The sequence below is a fragment of the Abramis brama genome, assembly GCF_963993115.1.
Source record: "Abramis brama genome assembly, chromosome: 8".
Classification (NCBI taxonomy): Eukaryota; Metazoa; Chordata; class Actinopteri; order Cypriniformes; family Leuciscidae; genus Abramis; species Abramis brama.
The window spans coordinates 3,477,853-3,495,512 of record NC_139970.1 but is presented as its reverse complement, the minus strand read 5'-3'; the positions used below and the strand labels follow the sequence as shown (position 1 = coordinate 3,495,512).

The 17,660-nt window shown below is 40.5% G+C and overlaps 2 protein-coding genes across 4 annotated transcripts in view; one reads left to right on the top strand and one right to left on the bottom strand.

Annotated features, from left to right (window-relative positions):
• Nucleotides 1–17,660, top strand: part of LOC311088076 (radial spoke head 10 homolog B-like) — a 304,215-nt gene that overhangs the window by 3,461 nt on the left and 283,094 nt on the right. Inside the window, exons 2-9 of one of the 3 annotated variants that reach the window (XM_084121733.1) lie at nucleotides 7–112; nucleotides 194–273; nucleotides 401–546; nucleotides 629–736; nucleotides 820–963; nucleotides 1,152–1,200; nucleotides 1,291–1,432; nucleotides 1,513–4,284. In XM_084121733.1, coding sequence (XP_083977859.1) covers nucleotides 7–112; nucleotides 194–273; nucleotides 401–546; nucleotides 629–736; nucleotides 820–963; nucleotides 1,152–1,200; nucleotides 1,291–1,301 — 644 coding nt within the window. In that variant the 3' untranslated portion in view covers nucleotides 1,302–1,432; nucleotides 1,513–4,284. Of the gene's footprint in view, nucleotides 1–6; nucleotides 113–193; nucleotides 274–400; nucleotides 547–628; nucleotides 737–819; nucleotides 964–1,151; nucleotides 1,201–1,290; nucleotides 1,433–1,512; nucleotides 4,285–5,089; nucleotides 5,336–17,660 lie in introns of those variants that run through there. The other 2 variants (XM_084121734.1, XM_084121735.1) reach the window with 2 other exon arrangements.
• Nucleotides 4,149–11,213, bottom strand: LOC311088051 (tripartite motif-containing protein 16-like). The gene is made up of 6 exons (XM_084121693.1): nucleotides 10,539–11,213; nucleotides 6,881–6,976; nucleotides 6,560–6,793; nucleotides 5,342–5,501; nucleotides 5,144–5,191; nucleotides 4,149–4,904 (listed from the first exon to the last, which is right to left on the bottom strand). Exons 1-6 carry the CDS (start codon nucleotides 11,115–11,117, stop codon nucleotides 4,351–4,353), a joined length of 1,671 nt encoding a protein of 556 aa, XP_083977819.1. The 5' UTR covers nucleotides 11,118–11,213; the 3' UTR covers nucleotides 4,149–4,350.

Here is a 17,660-nt window from a genome sequence, read left to right as displayed (position 1 = left end):
TTCCAGATCTGAATCCAGATCAGGTTTATTCTCCTTACGCTGCCATTCTACCGAGAGAGTGTGTCAGCTATATCATCGCTGTAGCATATCATGTTTGCCACAAAGATATTGAGTGAGTATTTTCCTACAATGATAGGATTTTTTATGTTCTTGAAAGTTTCCATCTAGTCACAGATCACTTGCCATGTTACAGGTCCTCTCAGAACATACTCGCAGCATGTTTTTCAAAGCTCATGAAGCGGAACATCATTCCCAACACAAAGAATGTGAAAGGTAGAGAGATACACATTATATTATGATTGTATTATTAAAACTTCTCTTGAATGTCCCTGTTAAACATAGACTTTTATTAATTATTAAAAATGTTTTATTTTATTAAAAATGTACTTCTTTATTTTAGGCTCTCTGTTCTGGCATCCTGTCCATGCTTCAGTTGCATGTCACTACTTAGACAGATGCTTGGAAATTTACCAGGCCCTGTGTAAAGCAAATTCTGTCCGGCCTGACCAAAGCTTGACTGCAAGGCAATTTGTCTGGTTGCTTAAGGTAACAGGCCTCTTACTTTCATCTAGTCTCAACTTACTAAGAATTATTCACACATAATTCTTATGCATAGTCCTGTTCACAGGACCTCTCTTTATATGACTGCGAGCTAACCGTGTCCAAAGTGTTAGAGATCCTCTCTGTGGACAGTCCTGCAATTCATGATGGAGTCAGCAGCAACCTGGACCTGGAGGTCAGCAGCGGAACTCATGTTTTGTTTTGTTTTTTTTGGTTGATATTACTTTGATTTGATATGACAAATTATTTTGTTTGTAGATTAGCTTTCTGGAGTTCTTTGATGCATTGTTGGGCTGTGCTGAGGTGAAAGGCCAGAGAATCCAAACTGATGTTGAGAACCAGACTGACACAAGTCATTGGGACGACACCACGCAGAATATTACAAAGCCAAGTTCACTTCAAGTCAGTGCCTGTTTTTTCAGTTTTTAAGAATGAAATTTCAGCCATTTTCTCTCATGTTGGCAGTACAAAGTCTCTTGAGATTTGTAGAGACCACTCAGTATCACATTCCGGTGGATATTGTCTTAGCTGGGGTGAAAGCTAACCAGACTGTCTCTATTAAGGTGCTCTTATCTTTTGAAATGTTTCAGTTATCCCTATCTGAGGAGATGGAGCAAAGTCCTGTGCTTGCTTTCAAAGGTTTGTCTCCTGAAAAATTCATGTAAATGAATAAAATCTTAGTTATGCCTCTGATTTATCCCTAATAGTGGGCTAATTTCATATCCTCAGAGAAGGATTAGATGCAGAAAACACAGCAGTTCTTCACTCAGACCTTCTTCCCTGCGTATGAGCACAGCTTGAAGCTGGAGGAGGAGAGACTCAAGCTGAGAGAAAAGAACAGAAGTGGTCTTGCAGATGCTGACAAAGCAAGGTATTTAAAAAAAAATCCCCTAGATTTAAAAAAAAATGTTTTTTGAAGCCCATATTTTTACAATTTACAATTATTTTCAGACATACAGAACAGCTGGAGGCTGAGGACAGACCAGAGTTTCCGCTAGAAAAAAATGGTGCCGGTCAAAGTGACCGGCAGAGGTTTCGTTTTTCGGACATTTTGATGATATGCCGGTCAAATATCGCCTCTTAATTAGTCAAGTTGAGGAAAACTGGAGGAAGGCTATGTAACTTAAAAAATGACATAATCAGGCCGAATGCAACATGTTTATTAGCCTAACTTTCAAATAAAAAAACGGAAAAAAAACATGAACGTCCGATTGGCGTCAATCAACGCCAATTGTTTTTACTATGGTTTCACATTCATAGTTTAACAAACCAATCCCCCTTCCCCACATAGAATATCTGAAGCCTATTGTTTTTACTCAAGCGAACTTCCCAGTGTCTCTCCACAACCTGCAATGCGCATAAGCCGCGTAACCTAGGCGACTTCGCTGCTTCGTCTTGATCCGATTCTGCAGCGAGAGCTCTGCAGGAACACTCGAGACCCATTTTCTACTATGGTTTTGTACGTTTCTTCATTCGGATCTATTTGCGATCCATTTCATTCTAAACAAACAACGCAGTTTATATGGTTCGTCCTTGTTTCATTATTCATTAAGATAATAATTAATAAATGCGCGCATAATTATCAGTGAACTTGATAAATGTTGCAGATATGTTTTGCTATGCATGCACAAACAAATGCCTTTCAACTTATGTGTGCAAAATTCTGAATAAAAAGAATGTGCAGCAATTTGTACAAATAGAGAGTCTAGGTCTACTATACGTGTTGTAGCCATTAAATAAGCTCATTTAGTTTAATATTTGTTAAAATATTATAATGTTATTTTTTAATTTATGTTGATTATGAAAAGTGAACCGCACGAGTAGGATAGGATGCGCAATATCGAGAGACATGGAGCGGGTCAGACATGATTTTGACCACTTAATTACAGGGTTCCCACGGGTCCTTGAAATCCTTGAAAGTTTGTGAATCTGAAAAAATGTTTTCAAGGCCCTGGAAAGTTTTTGAAAATAAACATACATAGAGACAGGTGCTTGAAAGTGCTTGAATTTATTTTGTGCAATAAGTTTTCTGGAAAAAATTCCATATTCACTCCGCTCCCCTAATGTGTTATTTCGCCAACACTTCATGACCTATGCATACTAGCTTGCTTGATTTACACTAGTTAAGCGCATTTACGTGTTAGTTACCAGGGTTTTTCCTGCATAGAGAATTATGAGGCGGCCGCCTCCGTCAAATTTCGTGCCGCCTCTGGCTCTCGACAGTAAAAAATAACTAAGGAATCACCGAAAACGTGAGGATGATTCTGTTTTATTTCATTTAATGTAAGTGGCGATTGATAGCCTATAGTTGATAATAATATAGGCCTACCTAATGTACTGACGGTAACAAAGTTGCGCTGTTGAGGCTCGCGCAGTTATTTATAACATATTATAGTTAAGAAACAATAGCCTACGCTACACACGACCAGAGAGCTGTTTTCCTGAATGCCATCAAGATTGAAACCGAGACTGATTTCACAACAGTTCAATAAACAAATAGTTAAAATTAAGTCACTTACATTTTAGACGCAATGACTGTTTCAGCAGCGAAAATAGTTCCAAAGATAACAGCAGAACCATCTCACAGCAACACTTGTTGCATTACTGAATGATTCAGTGTTTTGAACGAATCGGTTGAGTCAAAGATTCAATTACCCATTCATAAACTGCCTCATTCTGAATAAATCAGCCGTTTGAACGAATCGTTTGAATGAATGACTCAATGACTCGCTCATTAAGACGGTCGCCTGCCGCCTCCTACTGGCGGTTTAGTTTCATAAAGTATCATTCTTTTCAACAACTTTTTCGCTCATGTGTTCAGCTGGCAACTTCTGCAAGACAAATAAATAATTTTGTTTGGTCTTTTCTCCCTCCCCACTCCTCACATTTAAATCACACAAATAGGGTAAGGGAAAAATAAAGTTACCTTTCCTGTGCAGGACACTCACATGCTCACTAACAATGCCTGGACACACCCAACTAATCTAAAATTATACCAAACAAACAAATTAATCAAAGAAGTGAATTAAATGAAATCCCCACAAACACCCATATTCTAAATTTATATTTCCCTCCCATCTTTGATCCTTCAATTTAACAGAACATACCTTTCTTGAGGAGTGAAGGAGATGCAAGACCTACACCAGCAAGCCACATCAGCATATGGTCATGAAGAAACCAAATCTCACCTGTGTTTATATAGCTACATGATTACCTGACGTACCCACCCACTTTAGGCAATCTGGGCACCATTTTTAAAGGGGCCATGCAACTATCCTTAAAGGGGCAATCCCACTACAGTTAGTACTGGCTGCAGATAAAGTACTAATTGTTGGTGATTTTAATATACATGTAGATAATGAAAAAGATGCATTGGGATTGGCATTTAAAGACATTCTGAACTCTATTGGAGTTAGACAACACGTGTCAGGACCTACTCATTCTCGTAATCATACTCTAGATCTAATATTATCACACGGAATAGATGTTGATGCCGTTGAAATTCTGCAGCAGAGCGATGACATCTCAGATCATTATCTAGTCTCGTGTAAACTTCATTTAGCCAAGGCTGCAATGCCGACTCCGTGTTACAAATATGTGAGGCCCTTTTATATAACTTTTTTTTCTTTTTTTCTTTTTCTTGAATGAGCAAAAAGGCAAAGAAATACACATTCTCTCATATGTACATATGCGCATAAACATCCACATACATATTTACACAAGGCACACATAAGAGATAATGAGACAAAACAATATTGTTAGAATATCTCTACAATCTATCCTGATTCATCAACACAGTTTCACCGATGATCCAGAACTATAAACCCCAAACCCAGGATAGAGCGGTTGAGTGAATGTGGTCTGGACTGTGTGGATGAGGCTCATCGTGTCAGAGACGCTGTAGAAGGACAGAGTTCCTGCACTGTGATCCACATACACTCCTATTCTACTGTGATCCACACACACTCCTGTTCTACTGCTGATGGACTCTACAGGGAGTTTAGTCTCTATGTTATTGTGCATGAATGAGTATCTGGAGGAAGAGCAGATCAAACTCCAGGACTGATCATTACATCCAAACAAACACTCATTACCCGATCCCTTCCTGCTGATGCTCTTATATGACACTGATATATACACACATTCTTCACTCCACTCAATCTCCCAGTAACAGCGTCCACACACACTCTCTCCACACAACACCTGAGGATACACATCAAATCTGTCTGGATGATCAGGATACGACTGAATCTCTGGGTAAGTGTTAGTAATCACTCTGTTCCTCTCAGACAGACGGAGGCGTTTATTCACTGTGTTCAGATCCAGAGTGAGCTGATGGGAATCTGATGGAGATAAAACACATCAGAATCAGGAATTATGAATCTGTCTGATCTTTTAATGTATCTGAACTCTTCATGTTCAATATATCATCAGTGTCTCAGTGCAGTTTACCAGATATCCTGAGCAAATCATCATTTACATGATCAACTCTAAAACTCTTCTGTCATGTTTTCTTTCACTTCTCCAGGAAGAACATGAACACACTCAGTGAGTTTTTCTGCTTGTTTTCTCAGTGACTTACATTGTAGGAAGTCGTTCCTGGTCCTGGGAACAATGTTGGAGAAAGTGACTGTGGAAATCAACAGACATGAAGAGTGTGATTATCATGTCAAGAGAAAATGATCCCTGCATCCGTTCCTAAGACATTTCTAATATGATCTTCTACATGATCTGAGATGATGGAGGATCATTTCTGAGAGCAGAATCTCCAGGACTTTACCTCTGTCAGAGATCTTCTTCAGCTCCTCTTTGCAGAAATCCTCCAGTTTGTCTCTCAGCTGACGGACAGATTCTCTCACGCCATCAAAAGAGGAGAGAGAACTGAAGAGATTGTCATTTACGTCTGTAGATTCAGGAGGAGCTGAGAGAGACTGGAAACTCTAGAGAAAACAGAAATCAAAGCTCATCACCTCCACACTTCATCAATAACCTGCTCTACTGTCAGATTTGTGCGGCTCTTGTTGATCTTTAGTAACTCTCCTCAATCCAGCACTTTCACAGCATCAGCTTCATTCTTCTCATATTCATTATGTGACATTAGAGACACAAGTTCTAGCGTTTGCCATTTACACTATGGGCCCTATCTTGCACCCAGAAAAATATTAACACACGAGGGAAATCATTGTTGTGTCCCTGAAGATGTGAAAAAATAGGCATAAATCTAGCTTACACATGTCCAGGAAACAATGAAAGTGATTAGTTATTATTATGTTATTATTATTCACATGTGGAAATAAAATCTAGAGGTCAGTAATATACCAACATCTCTCTCACATTAAATATTATAAATAATCATATAATTATCCTGATCAAATGCATCAATCTCCATCTTAGCTGTATTATATTGTGTAAATTGAACTCTAAACAAGTTTAATACACTGGGAATATCATTAAAACCTTTGTTTTATTCACAGAATTATAAGGCAAAGTTTGATAAATTCATATTTGTGTGATGAAAAGGCATTAATATGTGATTTTTCCCCATTAATTTTAATTTCTATGAAACTTTCATTGCTAACAAACTACTTCATTTAGAAATGATAAATTGATCATTAATAAAGTATGAAAATACAATTATTAAACACATTATAGATATGCTTATAAGTCAAGAATAAAGCATTTATAGCTGTATTTATAAACTGCTTATTAATATCCATTAATGCTTTATAAATGATGAATTAACTGTTTACTAATGCCTAACTAATGATTAATAGTGTGCAGTTATTATAAAGTGTTACCGAAATCAGAAGGAAAAATGAGGTAAAAAAGTTGAAATGTGAGTGAAGATGATCAGATGAGAGTCTGACTGATGATTATATAATAACCGAACACACAGATCAACACTTCAGTCAGCGGCTCATTCTGCTCTCATGAAATGTTTCTCTGAGAGTCTCTTGCTCAAGTCCACTATGATCCTGTTCTTCTGGATCTCTGTTACCTGCAGGAAATGTATGTGATCCTGTGTGTGTGAAAGCTGCTCCAGCTCAGCGTCTCTCCTCCTCAGATCATTGATCTCCTGCTCCAGTCGCTCCAGTCGTTCTTCAGCTCGACTCACTGCAGTCTTTTCCTGATCTCGGATCCGCTGTGTCGCCTCAGAGCGGCTTCTCTCAATGGAGCGGATGAGCTCAGTGAAGATCCTCTCACTGTCCTCCACTGCTGTGTGTGCAGAGCGCTGTTAGGACACACATCACAATCACACAGTGAGCTTCAGTGAGTCCTGACTGAGACTTCTCAAACTTCTCTTCTTCTCCAGACTCACCTTATGAGACTCTACAGCCTCTCTCAGCTGCTGAAGATCTTTCTCTCTCTGCTGGATCCTCTGCTGGAACGACCTCTGCGTCTCCTTCAGCTGCTTCTGCAGCACAAACCAATAACACAGATGGCACTTTATACTGTCACTATATCATCATGTGAAGAGTTGAATCCAGTAACAGTAGAATTAATAACCAATGGCTGGAGGTTCAAACCTCTGAAGGGATGATTGATCAGTTTTACCACTAGGGGTGTGACGAGACACGAGATTGGGTTTACGAGACTAGATTTTTGCACAATATATTATAGAAATCCTCAATGACAAAATTCATGATTGGAAAAATAGTCTGCAGACTAGCACATGTGTCAATTAGTCCAATAGCGAGAGTGAACATCACGTGTGGGTGACATCACAACCAGGAAAGGATAAAAGCACATCCGGTCTGACCGGCGTTAGCTTCTGTGCCTCAGCAAACGCTCTGGGCCCTATCTTGCACCCAGCGCAATTGACTTTGTACACTGACGCATGTATCATTCCTATTTTGCACCCGCGCAAAGCGCGCTTTTCCCTCCACAGAAGCACGTCGCTAAACTAGGGAATGAACTTGCGCTCCCTGGGCGGTTCAGCGCAAAAAAGGAGGCGTGTTCCGGCGCAAACGTTCCTTCATGCTATTTTGCAGGTTTAGAAAACAATTGCGCCACTAACCAGGAAAAAATAGTTTAAAGTCAGTGGCGCGTTGCGCATGTTATTCATATGCTATTTTAAGGGCCCATGCTTGGCCATAATCAATGTAGCGTGTGCACAACGCGCATACACTTTGATTCTCTCATCTACACAGAAGCAGCAGTTTTCATTTTTGCAAATCATACATTATTATGATAGATAGATAGATAGATAGATAGATAGATAGATAGACAATTTATTATAAAAGCATACATCTAGCTTACACATTTACCCAAATTATCATACACCTTTTTAACCGAAGTTAATTTGGGTGGGTTTCTCCATCCCCAACGTCCCTGACGAGAGCGTTGGTCTCCTTGGCTGTGAACCGCTCCTGGCGCGCGTCTGGCAAATCCGCCGTTATAATAGGAATCCGCTTTAGAACAAAGCGCGTCTGCTCTTAAAGGGAATGTGAGATGACGCTCTGATTGGTTTATTTCACGTTACGCCCAAACCACACCTATGAATAATGAAGCTACTTCAGACCAACCCATTTTAGATTTGCGCCTGGCGCAAGAGTCATTTATCCCGCTGGGAAAATAGCAACAGCGCCAAGACCCGCCCACAAAGTTACTTGCGCTTTGCGCTTTGACACTTGCGTTTCAGATCGTTAAAATAGGGCCCTCTGTGTTCAATACTGTTTGTCATATTTAATGTTGTCTGTCCCGATATAGTGCAGCTCAATTTATATATATATACAGTATATATGGTGACCAAACAATCATTTAAGTTGTGTGCTTCTCCCTGCCGTCGTTATCTCACGGTTGGGGATACACACAAACTTGTGTGATGTGTTTGGGAGCAGAGCATGCTCTTTGTGAGAGGCTGCCCCTTTGCACGCTCCACTCTCGTCTGTCACTCTTTGAGGAGGGTGTTCAGGTGAGCGTTCCCTGCGGTTCAGGCCCTGATCGTGGGGTTCGCAAATGGATCTCATAGAGGGGTTTGAGATGAGGCCGACGTATCTCAGCCTTACCCGTGGGATCCAGTGCTCTCTCTCCAGCGCCGGAAGTCCGCACTGCGGTTTCTCCGCCCTGGAGGAGAGACAGTTCTGAGGAACTGGATGTGCTGAGCATCGAAACGCGGGAAGAGGAATCTTCAGCTCTTTCCCCAGCATACGAGGAGCTGGTGGAGGTACTATCGCACGCTGTGTCTAAGGCTGCATTTACACTGCAGGTCTTGATGCCCAATTCCGATTTGCTGACTTCTGTATATCCGATTTTTTTGACAACCCGCTTACATCATCTTTTAAAAGTGACCCGTATCCGATATTTGCATTTACACGATACACTGCCAAAACAACCCAATGTAGACGTTCTGACCTGGAAAATGAAGTATAACAGCTTGATATGCAATGGATGCAGAAGCAGACAAAATGATCATAGTGATGCGCGGATCGCGGTTATATCCGCGGGGGCTCTGTGGATAATCCGCGGATCGGGCGGGTCAAGTAATAAAAATAACATTCTGATTAATTTTGGGTGGGTCGCGGGTGGATATGATAAATCATTATTAATGAAAATATCAACTACATTCTCTAAAATATGAGCATGTTCCATTCCAGCTTAAGTTTCAAGGGAGTCAAGCCTGTTTATGCCATTAAGAAAATGAAATTCTGTCAAATAAAGTTTGTTTTAAAGAAATGTTCATTTAAAAGCAGCGCTCATTAATCAGAGTATTATGTTACCATTAGAGATGCGCGCATCAACCATCGCCGAGTCAGTTTCTTTTTGCCATTGAGTTTCGCTCTCGACAGATGCTTCCCTCACTGGCTGGGGAGCGGTAAAGGCTGCTCAGCTCAGAGTCTGTGGAGGAGGCATCATCTTTGAATGACTGGGAATTGAGTGAATTGAAGCTAACACCGGTCAGACCGGATGTGCTTTTACCCTTCTCAGGGAACTAGGGTTACAGTCGTAACCTGAGACGTTTTTTCATAGTCTTATTAAGAGCAAACAATCAGTGCAAGTGCAACCATAATAAAAGTACTCTCTCAATATTCAAAGTGCAACTAGACACCAGAGCTAAGAAGTGGTTACATCTCTTTGATAATGGGAGACAGGCTATTGTATGCAGCCTAATTTGCGCGCATCAGGGAGCTCGCGTTTTACTTACACTTTTAAATTCGTGATCGCGTATACTCCTTGTAAAGGGAGCAGTGGTGTTGAGCGTGCATTCTACAAGATAAGACATTTATCAGACCCTTACTCTGTTGCACAACAAATCCTCCGCCATCGTCACGCGACCAGTGAACTGTGTAACTCCTGCTGGATGAGCAGAGCAGTCGTTTACTATAGTTTACAAGTGTTTTTATTTGTATAAAAACAGCAAAACGACAGTGGAGGCTATGTAATGTGAATGTAGCGGTGGCGATATCGCGAGATAGCTTTTCACTCGACGAGAAATCTCAACATATTGTAGTCTCGCGAGATCTCGTGTCACACATCCCTAGTTACCACCATTGTACATGAATTTACATGAAGCATAAGGCCTGTTTCACACTGCAAGAAAAAGTATCATAAAAGTGAAACTGACACAGATGTAAAGCTTCACAATAACAGAGTTTCTGCTGCATAACAGACCTGCGGCTCTATATAGTTCAAATGGAGTGAGTCAGATTATTAAACAGAAGCTCTTTGCGTCTGTCACTGCATTTAACTTGCGTTATTCTTGACAGAGATATATTTTGTCAAACAACGGGTGAATATTTTCCATTATTTTATGTTGCTTCATTAAAGCCTGTTTTACAAAAGTTTGTGTTAATTCATTTTTACGGTTAATTTCACTATATTTTTTGTTAAGTTCAACGTGGAGCTCAAATACACTCCAAATCCACTTACAGCTTCTGTTCACTTCTGTGACGTCTGCAGTGTGAATGATGTTTCCTGATCATATGGTGCCAATATAAATAGTGTCAACATTATTTCATCAGTGTGTAGTTTCATACCTGTTTCTCTGTCCTCTGTGCTGCAGCTGATACAGTGTCGTGGTTTTTATGTTCGTCCATCATACACAGCACACATATAAACTTCTGGTCAGTGCGACAGAAAACCTCGAGGAGTTTATCATGTGTTTGGCAGATCATCTCCTGCAGTCGTCCAGTGGCATCAGTCAAATTGTGTCTCTTTCCTTTAAACAAACTCTCATGTTGTTCAAGGTGACTTTGACAGTAAGAGATCAGACACACCAGACAGGACTTGATGGCTTTGTGTTTTCTTCCAGTACACACGTCACACTGCACATCTCCAGCTCCAGCGTAACAGTCCGCAGGAAGTTTAGTCTTCTTCAGTTTCTCCACCAGTTCAGCCAGCATGGTGTTTTTAGCTAAAGCAGGTCTTGGCCTGAAGGTCTGTCTGCACTGAGGGCAGCTGTAGACTCTCTTCTGATCCTCCTGATCCCAGCAGCCTGTAATACAGATCTTACAGTAACTGTGTCCACAGGGAATGGCCACTGGATCCTTCAGGAGATCCAGACACACTGGACACAGGAACTCATTCTGATCCACTGAAATTCTGGCTTCTGCCATTTTACTGCATGAGACACACAAACACACAACAGCTCAACTGCACTTCAGTTTCTCTTTCACAAACTCTTCCTGCTTCCTGGTTCTGTGATTGAGTGACGTGTGCAAAACAGATTTATCTACAAGTCTGTAAAGCAGATTCTTCATTCCTGGACCTGGACAGCCTTATTCCTGAGGAGTTCAGTTTCAACCGTACTCAATGCAAAAAACCTTTCTTAGTTGATTCAGGTTTGTTCAGTAACAGCTGGAATGAAACTCTGCTGTGTCTCTCCAGGAACAGAAAGAGGAACCCTGCTGTAAAGTCACAGATCATAAAACGTCCACTAGATGTCAGTCTCAGACAGTCACTCAAAACACTCCAAAAGTTACTGAGAATCAGGAAGACTGCATCCTAATGACTACACTTGTACGGCATTAAAAGTGTGTCCAGTTCCAGAGGTGAAAAGTAAGTAATTATAAATACTTCCGTTACACTACTAGTACACTAGTACATTTTCCAATTTTTATCTACTTTCTTGGGTATAATTAAATGGTGATACTTTTACTTTTACTTGAGTTGAATAAAAATAAAGTATTCAACTTCGCTACATTTATATGTCGACAATAGTAAAGACGGAGCAACAGGGCGAGCTGGAGCTTTTCAAACTACTGGGGTAAAGCCCTGCGCTTGAGCTTCAGCCAATAACAGACAGGTCTGAAGCTCTTCAGCCAATAACAAACAGGTCTGTAGCGCTTCAGCCAATAACAGAGAGATCTGAAGCGCTTCAGCCAATAACAGACAGGTCTGAAATGCTTCAGCCAATAACAGACAGGTCTGAAGCTCTTCAGCCAATAACAGACAGGTCTGAAATGCTTCAGCCAATAACAGACAGGTCTGAAGCGCTTCAGCCAATAACAGACAGGTCTGAAATGCTTCAGCCAATAACAGACAGGTCTGAAGCTCTTCAGCCAATAACAGACAGGTCTGAAATGCTTCAGCCAATAACAGACAGGTCTGAAATGCTTCAGCCAATAACAGACAGGTCTGAAATGCTTCAGCCAATAACAGACAGGTCTGAAGCTCTTCAGCCAATAACAGACAGGTCTGAAATGCTTCAGCCAAAAACAGACAGGTCTGAAGCTCTTTAGCCAATAACAGACAGATCTGAAATGCTTCAGCCAATAACAGACAGGTCTGAAGCTCTTCAGCCAATAACAGACAGATCTGAAATGCTTCAGCCAATAACAGACAGGTCTGAAGCTCTTCAGCCAATAACAGACAGATCTGAAATGCTCCAGCCAATAACAGACAGGTCTGAAGCTCTTCAGCCAATAACAGACAGGTCTGAAATGCTTCAGCCAATAACAGACAGGTCTGAAGCTCTTCAGCCAATAACAGACAGATCTGAAATGCTTCAGCCAATAACAGACAGATCTGAAATGCTTCAGCCAATAACAGACAGGTCTGAAGCGCTTCAGCCAATAACAGACAGGTCTGAAGCTCTTCAGCCAATAACAGACAGATCTGAAATGCAATAACAGACAGATCTGAAATGCTTCAGCCAATAACAGACAGGTCTGAAGCTCTTCAGCCAATAACAGACAGGTCTGAAATGCTTCAGCCAATAACAGACAGGTCTGAAGCGCTTCAGCCAATAACAGACAGGTCTGAAGCTCTTCAGCCAATAACAGACAGATCTGAAATGCTTCAGCCAATAACAGACAGATCTGAAATGCTTCAGCCAATAACAGACAGGTCTGAAGCTCTTCAGCCAATAACAGACAGGTCTGAAATGCTTCAGCCAATAACAGACAGATCTGAAATGCTTCAGCCAATAACAGACAGGTCTGAAGCTCTTCAGCCAATAACAGACAGGTCTGAAGCTCTTCAGCCAATAACAGACAGGTCTGAAATGCTTCAGCCAATAACAGACAGGTCTGAAGCGCTTCAGCCAATAACAGACAGATCTGAAATGCTTCAGCCAATAACAGACAGGTCTGAAGCGCTTCAGCCAATAACAGACAGGTCTGAAGCTCTTCAGCCAATAACAGACAGGTCTGAAATGCTTCAGCCAATAACAGACAGGTCTGAAGCTCTTCAGCCAATAACAGACAGATCTGAAATGCTTCAGCCAATAACAGACAGATCTGAAATGCTTCAGCCAATAACAGACAGGTCTGAAGCGCTTCAGCCAATAACAGACAGGTCTGAAGCTCTTCAGCCAATAACAGACAGATCTGAAATGCTTCAGCCAATAACAGACAGATCTGAAATGCTTCAGCCAATAACAGACAGGTCTGAAGCTCTTCAGCCAATAACAGACAGGTCTGAAATGCTTCAGCCAATAACAGACAGGTCTGAAGCTCTTCAGCCAATAACAGACAGGTCTGAAGCTCTTCAGCCAATAACAGACAGGTCTGAAATGCTTCAGCCAATAACAGACAGGTCTGAAGCGCTTCAGCCAATAACAGACAGATCTGAAATGCTTCAGCCAATAACAGACAGGTCTGAAGCGCTTCAGCCAATAACAGACAGGTCTGAAATGCTTCAGCCAATAACAGACAGATCTGAAGCGCTTCAGCCAATAACAGACAGATCTGACTCGGGTGCAAAACCAATCGAAACTTTCAGTTCAGCTGGGGGGCGGGGCGTGCAAACCACACTCTAACGTTCAATCACTGGCACTTCTTTTTCGAATCAGTATCGCTAATGTTACAATATTTGAGTGAATGTAAGTGAGCTATGGTGATATTCTGAGAAACAGCGCTGACGTGTAAACCAGGAGAAACATTGTGCCATGAATGAACTAGTTATAGGCTATAGATGCACAGATCAGCAACATTCACCATGGATTTACTGTAGTAACACTCACTCTAACCATGGAAGTTTGGCAGGAATAGTCAAATGCTTTCAAGTACGTCACACATCTTTTTCCAGCACTTCAAAACTCAAATATTATCATATTTAAATGTTATTTTTCATGTGATGACCAAAATATTATTTGTTCATCCTTCAAAGATTACCCCCATTTATAAAACAAAAAATTTCAAGATATAGGAAAACTCACACTTATTTTAAATATATATATATATATATAATTCATGGAAATTTCTCTGGCATTTCTTTCTTTTTGCTGTATCGAAAACGTACTGAACTGTGACACCACTGTGTCGGATTGAACCGAACCGTGAATTTTGTGAACCGTTACACCCTTATATATGTATAAAAGCTGTATATGGGTAATTACGGAACTGTTACATATGTATTGTATTGATAATACAATTAATTTAACATAGTACTGAGTGTTAGGCTGGAGAGCATTACAGAGTAAAGTGTGTGTGCAGAAGCGGCTGTACAGAGTTGAATTCAAGGTGAAAGAGATAAGGATGAGACCACTTTGTTGTATTAACATATTTGATTAAGAATATGTTTTATTAAGAAAATAAAGTTTTATCAATATTATTAATATTCTATTAAGAATATATGGTAACGCTTTAGGTAATTACCTTTCTGTAATTATAATGTACCTATAAAGTACATAAGTGTAGATATGAGGGAACAATATGTAAAGTTTGGGGAATAAAGGGGTAACAACCAGGAAATGTAACAAATGATTTATACTGAAAGTATTTTAGAACTAAGGGGCACTTATTCTTCTATTATGATATAACAATCTTACATTTGGGAGCAATTTAGCGAGAACATACACTGCGTTTGTCGTGCAGTGTACAGGGAGGAACACTGGGGGGTTCTCCGATCGAGAACAGAAGTGAAGAGTAGACAAGATCGAGTTCGCTGCTCCTGTCTCCTGTTATACAGATACAGACTCCACTTGATGTGAACAAATGTAAACACGCCGTGTCCTGATTGGCTGATGATCCGATGTTAATCAGTGATCGCATGTTAATGCCAAGTGTAAACGCAGCTTATTTTCCTCTATGCTGCTGCTCTGACAGCTGTTGACTGCATTTTGTAGAAGCCCATTTGCTGGTTATCAACTAGTGCTCCATCAGTTGCTCCTGCAGGAAGAAGCCCAGCAATACAAGCAGCCAAAGAAGCCCAGCAAGCAGAAACTTGGAGATTTCTCTCCTCAAATGGACTCCTTCTATCCTGCTCCGCCAAACTCTATTTCAAGCTCTTCGCAAAAGAGGTTATCCCAGACAAAAATGAAGACAGATCTATAAAGATCACAACCAAAACAACACAAACCCAAGGCCTAAACCACCCAGAGACAACCAAGCTCTGTTACCGGCAATCTACACATATTCCTTCACCACTACCAAATTTACTATAAATAAAAATAAAATTACCAAACAATACTGGCACCCATCCAATGTTGCTGTGTTCAAAGGAAACACAAACCTTCGGGATGTACTGGTTCACAGCCGACTATTGAAATATCAAGTGGAAGAAAAACCTCAGAGGCTTCTCAGAACAATGAAACCCTGGAGACGCCCGGAAGTGGTCACATTACAAAATATCCCGCTGAATACAAAAAACTGCATATATGCCATCACATGTACCCTATGCAAAAAACAACACATTGGACAAACCCAAAATACCATTAATAAAACAAGACTTTACCACCATAGATAAAACGTCAGAACCCAGAGAGATAAAACCAAGGGGACTATACCGATAAACCACTTTCGCAGACATGGTCTACATAAATTATACATTCAGGGAATAGATAACAACCCCAACTGGACAACCAGAAATAACTTTAGAAGGAACATTGGTGGATCCAAAAACTCAACACAAGATTCCCCAGCGGCTTAAATGAAAGAGAAGAAATACAAAGTGTATTTAGTTCTGTCTATTAACTCTATCTAGCCTAGTTTATTTGTATTCAGTGGGATATAGATGGGTGCCAGTATTGTTTGGTAATTTTCTTTTATTTTCCTAGTAAATTTGGTAGTGGAGCAGGAATATGTGAAGATGGCTGGTGACAGAGTTTGGTTGTCTCCGGGTGGATTAGGCCTTGGGTTTGTGTTGTTACAGTTCTGTCTTAATTTTTGTCTGGGATAACCTCTTTCGAAGAGCTTGAAATAGATTTTGGTGGGCCGATTGAAAGTCCAATTCCTGGGAGCAAATTCTGGAAAATCTAATTAGTTGGGATTTTACAATACTTCTGAAGGCATGTGGGTGGAAACTCTTTTTGGTGTGGGAGGGCATGGGTGTGTGTTTCTTTAAAGAAGACTTTAAAGTCCAAGCGGTGGGTGGTAGAGAAATCCTTTCCTTTGTACACCGTGGTCTAGGGAGTCTATTGTTTGTTGGTTTGATTTTTATGGAGTGGTGGTTTTAGGATGAGTTTAGGATGCATATGAAGTCCTAAAAGTCCTTTACAATTCCCCATATGTCATCTAAGAATCTGAAGTAGTTGAGAGGGGTTTTAGAGCATTTAGGGAAGATGATAGCCTCCTATTGGGCCATATATATCTTTGCGTCTGATGGGGCAAATTTCTTTCCCATGGCTGTTCCTTTAATTTGTAGGAAATACTTCCTCTTAAATTCAAAGTAATTTTTGGTGAGGCTCAATTACAAGAGTTGTAGTGTCGATTTGTGGGGTCGTGTCGTATCTGGATATCTGTAAAAGGGCTTGAACTGACCGTAGGCCCAGGTCTGTCTCGATATTAGTGTACAGTCTGTCAACACCTAGTGTAAAAAGAAAAGCCCTTTGCGGTATTGTCAGGTTTAATGTCTTTTAAATGAAGGTGTGCATATCTTTTAGGTAGCTAGGATGTCTGGTAGAAAGGGGGTTTAGCTGGAAGTCTAGAAATTCTGCTACCCTATAACTTTCACTTGCACAGTCACAAATTATGGGACGTCCTGGTTGCGAAAGGGGTGGGGGGATAAATGAAAGACCCTTGTCTAGGAGTTTGATTTGTATCGGTGTTAGTTTTTTGAAAGGTGTTGGTTTGAAATTTCGGATGGTTTTGGGGAACTAAATGGTTGGGAGACCTTGAGTATTTTTTAGTTCTGTATGGGAAACGTATTTCTGGGTGGAGGTGCCTTCCTTTTTGTGTTGATTTGTTGTTGGGTGGATGATGGTTTCTCCCATTCCTGTTCTGTTTTTGATTTATGATTATCGTGTATTCAGCTAGATTCAGGCTATTTCAGTTAGGTACGTGGTCTTTGGAGTTGTTGTTTTATGTTAGTAACCTTTAGATTTCGGGTAGGTATGAATTTTATTTATTTACTTACAGCGGGGGAAATAAGTATTGAACACGTCATCATTTTTCTCAGTAAATATATTTCCAAAGGTGCTATTGACATGAAATTTTCACCAGATGTTGGTAACAACCCAAGTAAGCCATACATACAAAGAAACAAACAAAAATAAGTTCAGAAATTAAGTTATGTGTAATAATGTGAAATGACACAGGGAAAAAGTATTGAACACATGAAGAAAGGGAGGCGCAAAAAGGCATGGAAAGCCAAGACAACTGCTGACAACTTACAGTAATTAAAAAGCAATCCAGCCCCCTGTCAGTGGAAATTAATAACAGCTGGTTCAGTCCCAAATGATGGCCTACAAAAAGGTCTCATTGCCAAGGTGTCACACA

Excerpts from the sequence above, each read along its gene's own strand:
- LOC311088051 (XM_084121693.1), bottom strand. The coding sequence starts at position 11,117 with ATGGCAGAAGCCAGAATTTCAGTGGATCAGAATGAGTTCCTGTGTCCA. Across the intron at positions 6,794-6,880 it reads AGGCTGTAGAGTCTCATAAG|CGCTCTGCACACACAGCAGT; the intron begins GTGAGTCTGGAG and ends GTGTCCTAACAG. Across the intron at positions 5,502-6,559 it reads ATCACATACATTTCCTGCAG|AGTTTCCAGTCTCTCTCAGC; the intron begins GTAACAGAGATC and ends TGTTTTCTCTAG.